The 18,594-nt window shown below is 36.7% G+C and overlaps 1 protein-coding gene across 4 annotated transcripts in view; it reads left to right on the top strand.

Annotated features, from left to right (window-relative positions):
* Nucleotides 1-18,594, top strand: part of LOC127853228 (uncharacterized) — a 46,510-nt gene that overhangs the window by 19,325 nt on the left and 8,591 nt on the right. For 3 of the 4 annotated variants that reach the window (XM_052387521.1, XM_052387522.1, XM_052387519.1), the window contains 13 exons: nucleotides 9,164-9,274; nucleotides 9,840-9,917; nucleotides 10,800-10,916; nucleotides 11,078-11,349; nucleotides 12,028-12,221; nucleotides 14,100-14,305; nucleotides 14,675-15,135; nucleotides 15,504-15,634; nucleotides 16,044-16,258; nucleotides 16,604-16,830; nucleotides 17,426-17,584; nucleotides 18,032-18,161; nucleotides 18,432-18,531. In XM_052387521.1, coding sequence (XP_052243481.1) covers nucleotides 9,164-9,274; nucleotides 9,840-9,917; nucleotides 10,800-10,916; nucleotides 11,078-11,349; nucleotides 12,028-12,221; nucleotides 14,100-14,305; nucleotides 14,675-15,135; nucleotides 15,504-15,634; nucleotides 16,044-16,258; nucleotides 16,604-16,830; nucleotides 17,426-17,584; nucleotides 18,032-18,161; nucleotides 18,432-18,531 — 2,401 coding nt within the window. Of the gene's footprint in view, nucleotides 1-2,835; nucleotides 3,543-9,163; nucleotides 9,275-9,839; nucleotides 9,918-10,799; nucleotides 10,917-11,077; nucleotides 11,350-12,027; nucleotides 12,222-14,099; nucleotides 14,306-14,674; nucleotides 15,136-15,503; nucleotides 15,635-16,043; nucleotides 16,259-16,603; nucleotides 16,831-17,425; nucleotides 17,585-18,031; nucleotides 18,162-18,431; nucleotides 18,532-18,594 lie in introns of those variants that run through there. The other variant, XM_052387520.1, reaches the window with a different exon arrangement.

The raw sequence follows: 18,594 nt of genomic DNA, 5'->3' as shown, positions 1-18,594 counted from the left end.
TTTTCACAGATTTTGGCATTTTTTTAACTTATTCATTGAATGCTTTATATTGATAAATGTAAACATTGGATCATAAAAGCTCCAGTAAAAAAATCAAGAAAAAAAAATAAAAAAAGGAAAAGAACATTGCCCGGAGCAGGTTTCGAACCAGTGACCCCTGGAGTCCTGCCAGAGTCCTGAAGTAAAAACGCATAAGCCTACTGAGCTATTCCGCCGAGTACACATTCATGACGTATTTTATACCTTATATAAGCAATCTTCGTAGTTTCACAAAATTTAACGGCAAAAACAGAACTCTCCAAATTATTCAATCGTTTCGCGTTGCAACGCTTTATAATTTTTAGGTTTTAAAATCGTCGAAAGATGCATATAATGGCTATATTAGAGCATGGTTAATGTTCAGTATTACTGTTTCCTCACAAATATCATAACTAAAACGAAAACTTACGAATCTGAAACAACTTTTTTCAATTTTGTCAATATACCAAAGCGTGAAAAGATCCCTTTAAATTTTGTAGGCAACAGACTAAATACATTTTATGAACACAAAGGAAGACAACTATGCTCATTAAAAAGTACAAGATAATTTGCATAACACAAAATTGGTCTCCCTTGTTTCGTTATCGCAAGCTGACGAGTATGCTCGCGCTTAAGTTATTGTGATCAATTCAGTAATGGAAAGGACTGAACATATTGTTTGATCTAGTGTAAAACATTACGTATTCCTGAAACAATATTGCTATAGTCCATATCTAGTGTAAAACATTACGTATTCCTGAAACAATATTGCTATAGTCCATATCTAGTGTAAAACATTACGTATTCCTGAAACAATATTGCTATAGTCCATATCTAGTGTAAAACATTACGTATTCCTGAAACATTATTGCTATAGTCCATTTGCAAAACACGGAGTCTATCAATCTATTTCGCAAATACACCAGCTGGATGAATGCTTTATTAACATGGCTTAAGTTTATTTATTGATCAGACTCAACACAACGATCAGAAAACACTCATAATTATTTTCCAACGAGCTGTAACGTGAGCATTGTTACATATCCACTACAACACTGCTTCACCATATACATAGTACACTATATGCAGCACCACTTTTGGACGATTCAACTTTTTTTGAATGACCAACAAAGGCTGGTAGTATTTGAACTGTTAAAAAAGTATCGTTTATTTTACCGATTTATAATAATCTGGTAATTGAGAAATGTTTTAATGTTTATTCACAAGTTTACAATAAGAACCAAAGTTTCATTGTTTATTCACAAGCTTTAACCGTAAACTACATCGACTACAATGCTTGTAGTTTTAACCAGTTGAGTTTGTTCTAAAAAGGCTGCTTGAAAAAAAACGTTAACTGTTTACACACACTGTCAGGAAAATTGAAAACTGTATGTTCATATGTCCGTGCTTCTATATTTACATGAGTATGCATGTGCATATGCCGTCTGTAAAATACAGTCTTTGACTTCATGACTCATAATCTCATACATACCTTCTATGGAGACGGTGGTATATGGGGTGGTTTGGACCTGTTCAATATATAACAGAAGTTGGCGTTGGAGATGGTGGTACATGGGATGGTTGGGACCTGTTCAATATATAACAGAAGTTGGTGTTGATATTTATAACATAAATACCATAACCAAAACCATAAACATGGCGGTATGATCCAACCATTATTAGTGGCATAAGTTTGTCCAGCGGTATAAATGATGCGAAAATGGGTATTATGCTTAATATGGGTCAATAGTGCTGCAGATCAGCCCGCGCCATCGCGCAGACATGTCATAGGTTTTATGGTCTGACGACGGACACGGTAGCATAAGACTGTGCAAATGTGTGGGCTTGGCTGGAGCTACTCTGGGCGCATATGAAATAAGACCCATTTTCGCATCACTAGGGTCAAATTCTAAAACGTTTACATGCGTTACGCTTCAAGTGAAATACATCAAAGCAACGCGTAAAGGCATCGTTATAACACGGTACTTATCAATTTTTTACATTTCATATGATGAACTCCTTAAAATGCTTCTTTAAATCACGTCAGTTTCGTATATATCGTACGTATTATCATTAGAATAATATATGTAGACGGACCATCCACGCTCTTGATAAAAAACACATAGATTGCCAGTTGTATACAGGATGGAGTTTATTTTCACTTCTTGCTTCTGTTATTTTGTTGCTATAAGGTGCGATTAAACACATAATGTAGCCATTTGACGGGTTTACCGCAGAGGCTAATCAATAACACGCGTTCGTTGCAGAGTTTAAACAAGTAAGTAATGTACTTGATGATTTATTTACATGGCTTCAGCTTGATAAATATTGCTCTCGAAAAATCATCCACCACAAAGGCTCCGTGTGACTATGGTACACGCTCACGGTCGTTCCAGTCATGTTCATTGAAAATAACAATTTCCACGCTTTTAGCAAACATTCAAACATTCAAAATGTTTTTCATAACAAACTTTAGCTTAACAATATTAAATAAGCAAATATATAAATCGAGAGATAGAATTTTCCTTACAAAAGCAATGAATGTAAAAACCCGCCGATCACTTTTCCCCTATCAAATATCTTTAATTGCCGTTCCGGACTCAGATTTTTATTATTTGCATCCGTTGTTAGTTAATGAGACTTTTTGAGAAGGGATTCTAAACACTGCTGCATAATTCATGGGTTTACTTAAGGCCGCATTGCTATAGGACTTTAAATTGATGCCTATAGATATAAACTTATTAAAAATATCGGAGCACTTTCATATCGTTCATATTCATAAGTGGGTTTCCAATGCGCATTGAGTGGTGTATATCTGCTCCATAGCGTTGAAATTGTTTTATTTTATACTTGAAATATGAAAATGATATATTAATATTTGATGTTCGAGCTCCGAGGTGATTAGTAAACCATGTTTTTGTGTGATTTAAATCAATATTTGTAGATATAAAGCGATTCTGTTGTCGGGCGATTTCAACAGAACACTGGCGGTTGTGAAAGCAGCGAAATAACTACAAACATGTTTGCAAAAAAGATCAGAGTTTCAGGGGATTAAGAAGTGGTTAATTTTGTCAGTAGTCAAGAGCTTTAAAACGAAAGAAAAAACAGTGTTATTATGTGCGTGTCATATACAATGGGGATTTTGATAGCTTGATGAAATATTATATGTTTGTAATTAAAATATAAATTTATTATAATAACTCGAGATTGTTTGTAAGAGAGATTTATCGTGGGATAAGTTTTACATTTATTTGTATTTAACTCCATCGGAATAAAGATACATCAATGCGCCGGATGTAATTTCGCGTGCCCAAGGATGCACGAGAATGTCCGTGATATTTGTCGGAATGCCGCGCGGTAGGGGGACGGGTTTCGGTCGGACCTTGGGGCCGGGGGCTGGGGATCAAGTTCAGAGACTAAGGCTTGAACCCATGCCTGCCCAGGTTTCACGCAGGCGGAAGTTGAAGAGACTCCAGATGATAAATACCAATGAAACCAACTCGAGGATTATCGCTTTATTGAAGGTAGACGAACGGTCATGTATTTGTATGATAACGTCGTGCCTCGAGAAGGGCTTTCATCCCATTATTAGGAATGTAGCTTTCTTAATAATAAATGTTAAAACTTGTCAATCGTCACGATCTTGTCGGTAAGGGCATTTAATTGTTCACGGTATCAACAAAGCACACGATCATTCACAGAGTTCTATCAAAAAATTCTTGAAATATATCTGAAGAAAAACAGTTTTTACATGTACCCTTACACATTGTAGCAACTACGGGTTGTATTATGTTATTTACAGATAATGTCGTTAGATTCAATGGGGCAAAATGAACTTCAAAGACAGTCAAATGCATTACGGTGTAATCAAATACGTCTAATGCTTTTTTCAATGTAAATATAATTTATGGACAGTTTTAGTCCTAGTTGGGAAAGAATACTATCTATGTTTCTTCATTCCGCGCTTCAATAGTTGGAATATTGGAATATTCATTTTAATTATTTAATTATTTAACTATTCTACTGAAACGTCGCGTGTTCACAACTGATAAGGTCGCAAAGCCCTAGGGTATCATACTAAGACGTGTGGGCATTTCATACGAAACAAAAGTATTTAACTATCAGCACTTCTATATAAAACAGTGTTTGTTATTAAGTGTTTAAATTGTATATGCATTCTATCAAAACACGTAATTTATATAATTGTGTCAATCATAAAAACAAAATTACTCAAAGCAGTCCTTAACTTATCAAAACACGTAATTTATATAATTGTGTCAATCATAAAAACAAAATTACTCAAAGCAGTCCTTAACTTTACCTTGGTTATTTAGGTATGTTAACATGACAAGTTTGTACTACGGAGGAACAAACCATGTGATATATATATATATATATATATATATATATATATATATATATATATATATATATATATATATATATATATATATATATATATATAAAGTATAAGATTATGTAAACATGGTTTTTATTCTATCATTTTTGTTATTTCGATATACAACAATTTATTTTACAACCTGTCATCACTATTTTTTTATTAATTGAACTGAATGAAAATTATCCAGGACAAGAAAAGAAACAAAACAAATACGTTTTGTATCTTTTACTTTCTGACTTCAAGACCTGGACTCGTTTTTACATAACTTCGTGAAGAGAAAACTTAAGAACTAAGAAAAATACTTATATTCATAGATTATCCGTATGTTTCATATCCGTCTGTTATTAGTACAACCTTAAAGTGCTGCATGTATTTGATTTTTTAAAGAAGATTTTTTACTAAACGGTCTTTATCTAAATGGTACATAAAACACCTTGATCTAAATAGTTCGCTAAAAACGTTATTGGTCTAAATAGTATAAACGGGAACGAATCGTCAAATATTCTAGAATCGGCCGATATTCGCATCCAAAATTACTATTCGAATATTCGAAAAGGCCTTGATCTGAATAGTTCAGAAAAAAAGAGATTAATCTGAATATGAATTAAAATTCCTTGATCTAACGGATTCATGAAAAAGAACTTGGTCTGAGTTGTTCACTAAAATACCTTTACACATATATCTATTGCGCGACGATGAAACAAAGTGGCTATCATGTCCCCCCGTATATCGATGTCTCTTCAAGTCTTGATGGGTTTGTTTGGCCCATTCAATGAAAACAGGCATTTAAATAATCTTCAGTTTTTTATTATCCCATACATCGGGAATGATAAATTCATATTAACGTCCTGTGTATGAAAAGATGTTTAACTTCAAACAATTTATTTATTTCAAACTTAAGATTGACAATTAGTAAACCCGAAGCTTTAAATGTCTGAGTTATGTATGCCTTTTTAAAGGCGAGCAATGGTCTGATTACAATTTTTGTTAAGAAAGTAAATGAAGGTGTGTTATGATTCATAATAAGCATTGACAAAAAAAAATATAATTGATCAGCGACACGCGTGTGCAAACGCGTATTTTTATGAAACCATGGTATGTTCATAAACAGAGACATTACGAAATTCAGCATTGAAAAAAATATGAGTAGATCTGTACAGATAATTGCGGAACTTGAGTAGATAACGAGAATATGACCGTCACTACTAAAAAGGTGTCACTTTATTGATGTCCTCAGCTTCGTTTAAATCTTATTTCGTTAAATCGTTCATTCTTTCGTTGGTTCGTTCGTTCGTTTACCTATCTATATTCATTCATCAGTCAATATCGATTTATATATATTATTTATTTGTTCAATAATTTGGTTATTTTATTCGGATGTTTTATTAATTTAAATCCTAAAGGGATCTGTTCACGGTTTGGTAAATTGACAAAATTGAAAAAAGTTGTTTCAGATTCGCAAATTTTCGTTTTAGTTATGATATTTGTGAGGAAACAGTAATACTGAACATTTACCATAGTCCAATATAGCCATTATATGTATCTTTTGACGATTTGAAAACCTAAACATTATAACGCGTTGCAACGCGAAACGATTGAATAATTTGGAGAGTTCTGTTGTTGTCATTTAAATTTACGAAACTACGAAGATTTCTTATATAACGTATAAAATACTTAAACTGTGTAAACCCGGCGGAATAGCCTAGCGGCCTAATGCGTTTTAACTTCAGACTAATTCCAGGACTCCGGGGGTCACTGGTTCGAGCCCTGGTACCGGCTACTTTTTTTTTCTTTTTTAAATTTTATTCTTGATTTTTTACTGGAGCTTTTAAGATCCAATGTTTACATTTACCAATATAAAGCATTTACTGACAAACTTCAAAATATGCCAAAATCTGTGAAAAGGCCCCTTTAATACCCAATAGTTAAATTATGGCCATTAATTTTATTAATATTCTTGAATACTTCAATGGCTATTTGGATTAAAATTTACGGTGTACTTGAGTTTTATGGAAAGATCAGGGCGTGAATTACAAGGCCAGATATTTGCTCGGTTTTCAATCGCAAATATTGAAGTTGAAATAAGTAGGAGTTTTCGATGAATTGTCATACAATTTCCAAATTTCATTTTCGTTCTTTCTAAAGATTAGGTTTATTAAGTAATGATTCGATCTGTGTGGATGAATGCTCTGCCTACCTTGTCATTGTATTCTGCCGTCTCAATGCGATTAGTTTGACTGAATAGCCCGTTGACACGTGCCATTGTGCGAAAAAATTAATCTATTTAATAAAAATTTCTGTTACGTGAAAACATTTGTTGGCGTTGAAAGTGTTGGTTTAAGCTCTTTTCAGTGCTCGTATGTATTCATAGCATCGATGCAAACATGAATTGAACTGAAACCCATATTTAATTTGTCGCTTTCATCATTTAAAGGGGTCTTTTCACAGATTTTGGCATTTTTTTAACTTATTCATTAAATGCTTTATATTGATAAATGATAACATTGGATCGTAAAAGCTCCAGTAAAAAATCAAGAAAAAAAAAAAAAAAAGGAAAAGAACATTGCCCGGAGCAGGTTTCGAACCAGTGACCCCTGGAGTCCTGCCAGAGTCCTAAAGTAAAAACGCTTTAGCCTACTGAGCTATTCCGCCGAGTAAACATTCTTGATGTATTTTATACGTTATATAAGCAATCTTCGTAGTTTCACAAAATTTAACGACAAAAACAGAACTCTCAAAATTATTCAATCGTTTCGCGTTGCAACGCTTTATAATTTTTAGGTTTTAAAATCGTCAAAAGATGCATATAATGGCTATATTAGAGCATGGTTAATGTTCAGTATTACTGTTTCCTCACAAATATCATAACTAAAACGAAAACTTACGAATCTGAAACAACTTTTTTCAATTTTGTCAATTTACCAAAGCGTGAAAAGATCCCTTTAACACAATGTGAGTGCCTAATATACATACATAGAGCCACGGTTGCGATGTGTCGTTTTTCAAATACTTCATGAATGTTCAACTACGTTTAGCTTATAACACGAGAGTCACATTTGCCAAATACTTGTATTATAAACACCAGTCGTTTGATACCTAATTATCTTATATTCAAAAAGGACTATGTATCAAACAATTCAACAGCACGTGATGTAATTATAGTGTAGACTAAGCTGTTGACAACGCACGACACCCACAATCGACTGCGCCTGTCAAAATAACATACAAAAACCCAAATAACATCGCTGTTTAATTAAAGCATATACATGGACTGTATTAGACCAGCCAACATAAAAGCATAACCTCTGATGTTTAGTATTGTGCAGTTTTTCAAAACTGGGAACTGCTCATCCCTCAAAAATTACAAAATAAATCAATATATGAATACAATAAGTCATACTAATGAAAAAGTAATAATATACAATTTAAAAAATAGCTCAAAATACCTTAATTAAGATGTTGCATGATATTTAAAAAGAAGCACCACATCTAGTTAATTTGTGAATTCGTTTTATTCGTATTAAGTGATCGAATGCGGCGGAAATGATTTATTGTTGTCGAATGCTACTTATTTCTCCTTTTCGAAGTGGATATGATTTTTTTTTGAATGCGTAGTGTTATTTCACTTCAAATGCGGAAATTGTTTATTATTGTCGAATGCGTAGTGTTTTTTTCCTCTTCGAATGCGGAAATAAGTTATTGTTGTCGAATGCGTAGTATGTTGTCTCTTCGAAAGCGGAAATGATTTATTGTTGTCGAATGTGTAGTTTTTTGTCTCTTCAAATGCGGAAATGAGTTATTATTATCGAATGCGAACTGTTTATTTTTCTCTTCAAATGCGGAAATGCGTTATTGTTGTCGAATGCGAAATGATTTCTCTTCTTCGAATGCGTACATGGTTCATCGTCTTCGTATGCGTATATGAGTTATCGTCTACAAATGGGCACATCGCGTGCTAATCGACAACATTCAGTAAATAACATCAAGTTTCCCGTCGATTCAATTAGCGACGTCACACTGTTTTCTTATTCACTCAACGTATGGCCATAATTTAAATAATCTTATAAAAGCCAAACGCCGCTTGAACTCAGAAACAATCTTTTAAATCGCTTCATAACCGGTGCACGGGCAGCTCTCGGGATTTCATGACATTAATTAGAATACCGTGATCAATGTTCAACCCTACTGTGTCTGGGATGAAATTTAAGATTCTTCATTGTTTGTTCACTATAATGCTTGTTGATTCATTTATTATAACCAATAATTTTTGGATTAAGATTTAATGCAACTTGATTCTAGAGACATTACTTCATGCGGGTATATGCGCGCATAACATATGTGTGAACCGTTGTTGGTATTCCGGAAACATTTTACGATTATATGAGCACATTTCCCTACATATGAACACTAATAGACAATAAAACTGATATTCCATTCATAATGTTCACAAAATGCAAATTTAAACAACATTGAACGCAGGTCTTAAATATAATGCTGAATTTAATCTTGAAGATGAAATTAATGATTGAATACTGCCACAGGCGGTCCTTTTAGGCTTTTCCCTGCTATGAAACAAGACAACAGCACACAGTCCGCAAACACTCTCCTAAAAAAGGTTGACAATGACCCATTCATTAACTCGACCATGGTTTATTGTCATTATCATGACGGGAGTTATTGTTCCGTCTTCGTCTTTCATGATTAAACATCAAAGCAATCCAGAGTGTACATTTGTATTTGAAGGCTGCAGAAGACGGCCGGAAGCGAGCCTCCACACTTCCGCCCTTGGAAAGGGAGCCAACGTTCCAACGGAAACCCAAACACTTCAACCCATATGAGGGAACATCCGAGGAGGTAAGAGCAGATGCAGTTTTTTCACGTAAGTATCTGAGCTAGAGTTCAAATCATTATTTGAATTCATCAATGTCATTATTTCGAAAGTTCAATGTCTCATTAAAACCTAGGTACATCCATTTATTCGCTTTACTTTTTCTAACAGATGAAATGACTTATGCGTATTACACATGTTAAGTGAATGATAAATTAATAGTAAATTAATATTTTAGGTAATCTATTTAAATCTCTCACTTCTCAATTTCATAGGACGGCTAGCGCAGTTGGTAGAGCGCTAAACAACCAATCCGAAGATATGATCACGGGATCGATTCATACCCCGCCCATAATACTTTTTTTGTTACGAAACTATGTACCCGGTATACTCCTATAAATCATCGTACACCTGCTTCAAATATAACAGCTGTCTGTTACTTCATTAATATCTTACAAAACAATGGCAGCGTCCCCAGGTGAAGTGTATAAATGTTGCCTTACCTCCGTTTTATGATCGAAATAATGATAATCTTCGGTGCAATACTAGTAGATCCCAACACAATCCGTGTATGTGCTGCTGTCCTTTCAGGCAGGGGACAGTCACTGGAACAAGAGCTACGAGAAAGTCAGCATCGAGGTGAACAATAAAGTCAAGACCCATCTCAAGGTATTCTGGATATCCGAAAATATTATAGGAATTTCGTTTTAAGGATCTAATACGTACAAAATTTAACCCGTGGGCGAAAATTGTATGCATGTAATAAAAACCCACATTTTTTATTCCACAATCGCTGTTTACTTTTCCACACATTTTCATTTAACACTCATTTCGAACACGTTTTTCATTGAACGCGTGCTCTGAGTGCATTTTTATTGAACACGCGCTCCGAACACATTACCGTGGGCACGCGTTAATCATTTATCACATGATACGTATGAAGTGAAGTTACAAAACACGCGCCTCATTCAAAGGAACGATATTCATGCACGTTTTACATTACATGTATCCACACAATTTGAACACAAGATATAAAAGGCACGCGATTCGAACACGTGTTCTAATATACACGTAATTCGAACATGTGTTGCATTTGGCACATATGCACATGTATATAATAATTGAGTCGCGTTCTGAGAAAACTGGGCATAATGCATGTGCGTAAAGTGTCGTCCCAGATTAGCCTGTGCAGTCCGCACAGGCTAATCAGGGACGACACTTTCCGCCTAAAATGGCTTTTTGCTAAGAAGAGACTTCATTTAAACGAATATGTCATAAAAAAGCATAAAGTGTCGTCCTTAATTAGCCTGTGTGGACTGCACAGTCTAATCTGGGACGACACTTTACGCACATGCATTATGCCCAGTTTTCTCAGAACACGACTAATTTATTTGGACATGAGATTACACTCTGCACGATACACAAAACACATATAACAAAAGGCAGACGACAGTCATATTTCGAACGCTACACATTATGCATAAATTAAACAGCGTTAGTCTTGCGTATTAAATAGGGAAGCATTAATTAGCGTTTCTGCCCCCATTTTAGCGTCAGTTGCTGCAGCGGTTCGAGCGGCGACTGCGGCGGATGGAGGAGGCTTTTGCGGGGGAGGACGGGGAGAGGCACGGGCGCGACTACCACCCCTGGGAGGGAAAGGCGAAACAGGTGAGCACAGCATAAGTATTGGTTTTATTTTATTAAGATCGAGTGTTTATATAAATATTACTTCGGTAAACCAGTTTCGTGTAAAGGTATTATTATTATTATTATTATTATTATTATTATTATTATATACATATTTGAAGTAAATTACAATTGCTATGCAGAAAAAGTCCGGAAAGAAAGACATATTTAGCAAGTATTCCGAGACAGGAGAGAATCGTGACGCTCAGCTACGGAAGAACGCGAAGGGCGACCAACCACTGCCTGAGATCGTGACCAAGGGTGTCGATGGGACCGGAAATGGCATGCAGAAAGGATCGTCAAACGGAACGTGTGATGACGCAAATGGTCACGTTAGTGATGACGAGAAATCTGACGACAGCTTGACGTCGCCCCGTCACGAAGAAAAGTTCGATGTAGTTGAAGTAAAATCGAGGTGATTATGGCACTATTTGTTCTTACTTCCATTAATTTGCTGCTTTTGCTAACGCTCTGGAAATAAACATGCGTGTTATATATGTAAAATAACTTTACTTAATCAATATAAGTATTTGAATATTAATAACAAACATTTAAAACGTATACATGTACATGTACATACATAATTATACATTTGTGAAATGTCTGTTATCAAAGTAACGACATAAAATCCACACATCGCATGCATGCTAAAACAAGCAAAAAAAACATAAACAAACGCAACTCGTTATGTTAATATCATTTCATGTTTTCAAACTATAATATGTCTTTCTGATTGACAACGACCTTTAACAGCTACAGTTTTTCTATGAAACTATCCAACTCGTCAATTTTTTAAGTCATCTCTTTGGAACCAGATAGTTGCTCGAGGTATCAAGACATTCAAGTAGATCTACTAAAAATAAGGTATCTTCGGTCGTCCATATTTGTTCTGTACAGTGAACCAAAGGTATCCACATTAGATTTTCAAAACTGTTGTGTCTAAATGGGATACGACATTGGACTGGAGTGGGCTCAGTGTGGGCAATATCAATACAAATTCAAACGCAAAATATTTGCTACTTAAAGGAGTCAATTAGACAATTACACAAAAAGTCACATCTATACAATCTGGTATTCACTTAATCTTTGCCAGGCTAAAATGGGAAAACTTTCGCACAATGGCTGTTAGTCCGGTGCAGACGCCGCATGTGGCCCGCCCAATGACTCGCGAGCAGACAAGATTGGGCTTCTCGGAGCGCATGTCCCGGATACTGCGCGGCCACGTGCATATCACGTGTCCTCTAAAGAACAGAGCTGTGCGCGTGTACTTATGTTCGGGATTCACAGGTAAGATGAATTCTGGAAAAAGTCCAAAATAAATTTAAATGAGAGAGTTATAACCCTTAGGTTGCAATGAACATTAATAAAATATATTGGGAGATAGGCGCAATAAAGATTTAATTTTTAATTTTTATGTTAACAAAACGTATTAAGACATTAACATCTTAAAAACTTTCGAAAATAAGCTAAAATATGACAACCCGACGTATTACCAATTTACCACCAACTTGTTTTGTTAACCCTGTCTTCATCAAACATACAAAGCATGAGCATGAGACCTCAACACTTTTAGTTTACTATTATATTTGTGTACACACGCTTGAGGTTATCGCTCATACTTTGCAAGAAAACGCATTCGTTGACCAGATGGAAGATAAAGACTTCATTTTGGCCCATTCTTACCAGACTAGTCTAGTTTAGTGTGGCTAGTCTGAGTTGAAGTGAAATATTTAACAGACATAAATCACCAGCAACAACATTCACATATGTGTCGCACGCTGAACAGTTTGTACGCACAATCGTAAGAGCTGATCTCTATCACGGCTTATGGTCGGATGAGCACTGTTGGAACTCATGGCCCTCTTGTTCCCCCAACAGACGATCGCGTCAACGGTTACGAAGTCCGAATTGCTGTAATAAATAATTTGTAGGGTGAGCCCATAGCTCTCTCCGCGAGAGTTTCGAACATTGTCAGGTGTCAGCACTCTAAACTCGACTTGTTTATCACCTCTGACACACCCGTCTGTAGATTGTTCACGGAAGTGTTTATGGCGCACACATCCACTTAAAAATGAGTGATAACCACTTTAATTCGAATAAAACAGACGTTGTAAATTAAAAACGGTAACGAGCGTTTCTACAGGATTTGAATGTGCACTTACATGTTATTTAACCCATGTATGCATAGCGTCTAGAAAAAGGTCTTGGCAAACAGCGTAGACCCAGATGAGACGCCGCATGATGCGGCGTCTCATCTGGGTCTGCGCTGTTTGCTTAAAGGAATTTCTGTAAGAATTATTCTAAATATAGAAATAAATATACTAGACATCCCTAGTTTTGGAAATAAATTGATTTAGAAGGATGGGAGAGTCCACTAGGCATACATGGGTTCAACGTGTCGCCATGACTTTCATATAAAGCAATACTAGAGGGTCAGAGGCCCACGTCGCTAACCTTAGGCTTCAGGAAACTCAACTGCTCTCAGCGACTTTTGAGATGTTTCCTTAACCATTTTCAAACTTGGCCAAGATATCAAGAGGATATTCACAAGGTTTTACTATAGCCATATAAGGAAAATGCCCAGCCCCATGGCGGCCAAGTTTTTCAAGGGACAGGAACCATTCTTAAACTCAAATGTCCTGACCAAGTTTCATGAATATTGGACTGAACATGTGATGTGTAGAGGGTTAACAAGGTTTTGCTATAGCCGTTTAAGGAAAAGTCCCCCCCCCCCCTTGGCGGCCATTAAAAAAAACGGAACAATTTTCTAACACGTCCAATATATCACTGGTACAAATCTTATGACCAAGTTTCTTGAAAATCGGACAATACATGAGGCCTCTAGAGTATTAGCAAGGCAAATGTTGACGAGGCACGACGGACAGGAGCTCACCATGAGCACGTTGATTTCTACAATGCCTATTAAACGAAATACTAATATTCGAATAGTGTTTACGCACAGTATGACCTTCTATGCGCGCATTGTTGTTTTCCCTTTATATTGATGTCCAAAACTTTCAACAGTACAACATCATCGGTTTGTAGGAAAGATTGAATCGACGTCGTGTTGCACCAAAGTCCGCACTGACGTCCAGCGCGACGTCGTCCGGAAATATTTTGCTTGACGTGTATGATTAATTATAAACTGTGTTCTATGTTTGGCAGAATCCGAGGCGGAGAGAACAGTTCTTACGGAGCGAGTGTTTCCGGAACTGCGAGAGTTCTGCGCGCTCCATGGACGCGAGTTCCAGATGGTTGACCCGTACTGGGGATTGCGTACCGCCGACGCCGAAGATCACAGCCTACCGGCGGTCTGCCTGGAGCAGCTGGAGCGGTGTTCCAAGGACCCCCTTCAGCCCGTACATGCCGTTGTGAGCCCTTATGTATTTTAGAATTTGTGGGAACTGATTTACATGATTTTGCATGTCTTTTTATAATTTAATTATTTTTAATTTAAATGTTTATGTTTAAACGGGCTTATAAAAAGTATCAAATATACATTTTAAACTAAATATGCTCCCTTTACTGATTAAAATACCGGTATACTGCCGTTAAGTCTTATTTGTAAGGATGCTTGTCATTATTTTTTTCGTAATTTGTTTCGATGAATATCTCATACCTACATTAAAATGTATTATACTAAACCTATACATTAATATTTAAAGATGCGCCTGCTTTAGTACTGTACATACGGGTTGTTTTAAAATATTATACGGTCTGAACTCTTATGATTACTAAAGGTGATATTGACGGACAAGTACGGTACGCCAGTGCTTCCGAACTCTCTACAAGCAGACGACTTCGAGACGCTGTACAACCGTGTGTACCAGTCCACGAAAAGTCAGCGGTCAGCAATCGCGCAACAGATAGCCGCCATTGAGGAGACATTGCCAACAGGAAGTGACGGGGGCAACGAACAGCGCGTAAGTGTCACTAGCATAGAGGGGCAAGCCAGTAAACCGGCTGATACAAAAGAAACAAAGGGAGTCGCAAAAATGGCAAGCGATACGGCGGAAAATACTGTATCTCAGCTCCCGGAAGGTGTCAGACTGTCGCGGAAAGAAGCGGAGAAACGCGACCAGCAGCAAGTGAAAGCGCTAAAGGATAAGCTCAGTCTTCTACCGGAACCGGAACTTCTACAAGAATGGTATCGCCGTGACGACAACTCACAGACGCCTGTTTATCGTTTGCAGCCTATCAGGTATTTACGGAGAATGTCACAGGAATGTTAATGATTTGTTTGTATTTTTTTATTTAAACCAAAATGTTTGGGTTATAAACGTTACAGTTAAAGTACCACATTCAAATAAACTACCAAAATATGTTACAAGACAGATACTGAATCAAGGAAATGCATGTGTGTATACTATAGTGAGAATAATTTGTTTTGGCACATAAATTAAGTTTCGATCTGACTCAATATTTTGACTATTTAATCTAGTAGTACCGGGGTACTTTCAAATCATAGTTTAAACAATACTTGGATTTTGAAAGAACCCAATATTCCTCTAACAATAAAGAGCATACGAATTTCTAGCACGCATTCATCTGGCTGCACTCTATCCCCAGCTCGCTAATCAAGGACTACGGTCGCGGGGACGCGGGCAGGAGGGAGCAGACGAGACAAGCGTGGGAGGAGGTGCGCATCAAACTGATCAACATGATCGACCTCTATGGACACACGCACTATCGGAAGTCGTGTACGTTATTTCACTGTTACCAGTCACCCGTCTTAGATAGTCCCTATGTACCAGTGACACGTCTTCTCAGATCTTACGACAAACTTGAATTCCGACTCAAAATTCCGACTCACAAAAATGTACATTTAGTTTCTGTACGTTCATAAAATAAATGGTATGTGAAGATTGAACGAACATGATAAGAAAGACTGAAATTTAAATATCTTAAAAATTAGTGCTTTACAATTACACTATGAATGCATCGTAACGGACATTTTTTTCGCACGATATTTTTGATAAGACGATATTTTTTATAAGACGATATTTTTGATAAGACGATATTTTTGATAAGACGATATGTTTGTATAGAAGGCTTACCTTAGTGTTGTATATTTACAATTTCAATATAACACTGGTGTTTCATTTCCAGTACTTGAGATTGAGCTCGATCACCTGTTTAACGACCCTGGTTTCCATGGAGACCACTGTATCGTTGTCAACAGAACGTTTGATGACATTGACGCCAAACTTGACGACTTTGGCGCAGACGACTTTACGGATGTGACGTCAACAAAGCCGTTCCAGATTAATGTAGAAGCGCGAAATCGCTTGAGAAAGCTTCGACAAGAAATAATTCCTTCCAAGGTGATGTCTTGGAAATAACGTGTGTCTTTGTGTCCAGACCATTTCCCGATTTTTTAAATTGATGAGCGCGCGCGAGAAATACAGAATAATTTAGGTGGTATGATACCGGACTTAGAACAAAAGTCATCAGTTTTTAATTTATGGTTTAGCAACTTTAGCAAAGGTTTTAATTCGTTTGGATCCTATTACTGTCTCAACGAAATAGTTGTTGTTGGTAAAATGTCAAATCTGTATTAAAGGAAAATCCAATGTTAGTCATCATTATCATGCTAGTAATTAGTTGTATTTTCTTGATGACTTCGTTTACGATATTGTAAAAACGCGTATGTCTTGTGATATTTCTAGGTGAATGATCAGCAAATCTTTAATTTCCCGACGGTTTGGGTGCCAGGTGGCGTACGTATCGGCGGTGAGCGCTTTCACCAGATGTACTTGGACCGCATGTGCCGCCAGGTGTGTGACGTCATGAAGCGGCGTCTGCTCGACAGCTTCCGAGAGGAGGGAGTAGACACTGTGGAAGAAAATGAATTGTTCGCAGAAGTTGCCGAGCATGTGTTATTCTTTCAAGACCGGTAATTGACAGTCATAAAATGAGTCGTGTTCTGAGAAAACTGGGAATAATGCATGTGCGTAAAGTGTCGTCCCAGATTAGCATGTGCAGTCCGCACAGGCTAAAATCAGGGACGACACTTTCCGCCTTAACTGGATTTTCGTGTAGTAGAGACTTCCTTTAAACGAAAAATACCATAAAAAGGAAAGTGCCGTCCCTGATTAACCTGTGCGGACTGCACAGGCTAATCTGTGACAACACTTTACGCATATGCATTAGGCACAGTTTTCTCAGAACGCGACTCAAATCAGCAGCCCCTAAATGTGAAGATTTCGAACAAAAAATCTGAACTGTAAATACCATTTTTACATTTCTCGAACGACGATTCCACGTGTAATCAGTATTTAAACCGCGAATTGTATTTTTTTTTAAAGAAGAAAATATGAATTTTCTTACATTGCAGAAGTTACTAAATACATCTCGAGTTAGCTTCGAAAGCACTTTGACCATTTCTTTTAATTGTGAAATTCATTTGAAATTTATGACACGTTATTTAAAATTTTAGGCGCTTTTTATTTATTCACGTTTAAATATCTTATTATTTCATTTCTTCTTAGTTCACGGCGATTTCAGGGCATGAAGGAAACTCTGCAAGTAATCAAAGGGTACACTCGCTCAAATTGTCACGCGCCGCTGATCGTGCACGGGAAACCCGGATGTGGGAAGTCCGCAGTTCTTGCCAAGGCGGCGAAGGAGACTTTCAAGTGGCTGAAAGGGTTCGCATTTATTTTGAGAGAATATCACCAATCTTTGATTCGAAAGGCTTATAAATTAAGACTCGTCAAGTAAAAATGTGCCTATGAGACCACAAAACATGGCGCGAATAGATAGCGGACATGGTAGTTGCTGACAAGATTGCGCCTGTGCGAAGGAAGGTCTGCGGCTACAGTGACCGCAAAATGCCACAAGACTTAATTTCGCATAACGCGGCTCAATAATATGGAAATCCCCCCCCCCCCTTCTAACTCTAAAATTTATTTCAAATGCGGAAATGGACACTTGACAATACAACTGCATACCTTACAGCAATTGAATTTTAAATCGCACATTCTTACATAAACATAAATAGATTTTATGTAAGCTCTGATTATTGATATTTGCACATAGCCAGTTTCGCCCCCCCTCCCCTCTATCCAAAAAAAAGTGTTTTTGACCTTTTTCAGGAAGTCAGCTTGCGTTTTGGTGCGCTCTGTAGGAGCAACTCAAGCTTCCCGTAATATTCGGCATCTCCTGTATGACATATGCCGTCAGCTGTGCGTCGCATATAACGTCAGTCACACCAGTGTGCCTACGGTAATCGTATATTTATTATATAATATATATGTATTAGGTGAACTGGATAAATATTTCTCTACAATTGATGTAGTTGGAACATATCAGTAATTAACAGCATGAGAGAGCAGTGATTCAAAAAAGAAAGAAAGTTAATTAGTAAATAATTGATGAAATAAACAGATAAGAAAATTATTAAATTAACACATAAGGCAATTCTTATACACAGCTTTAAGCGTTTAAAAGTTTAACAAGTTCATAAGAAAAATCACAAAATTCTATGTTGGGTAGGACTATGTGAGCCTGGTCAACGATCTGACCACCCGGCTGTCTCTGGCCAAAAGTGAGCGGCCACTGGTCATCTACTTGGACGCCCTGGATAGACTAAAAGGTCAATGCACATAGATGCAATCAAAACGTGCTGTATTGTATAACTTTTATTTGATTTATCTTT

Source organism: Dreissena polymorpha, chromosome 12 (assembly GCF_020536995.1).
Source record: "Dreissena polymorpha isolate Duluth1 chromosome 12, UMN_Dpol_1.0, whole genome shotgun sequence".
Classification (NCBI taxonomy): Eukaryota; Metazoa; Mollusca; class Bivalvia; order Myida; family Dreissenidae; genus Dreissena; species Dreissena polymorpha.
Note: the sequence above shows the minus strand (reverse complement) of the source record. Positions and strands in the feature narration are given on the sequence as shown.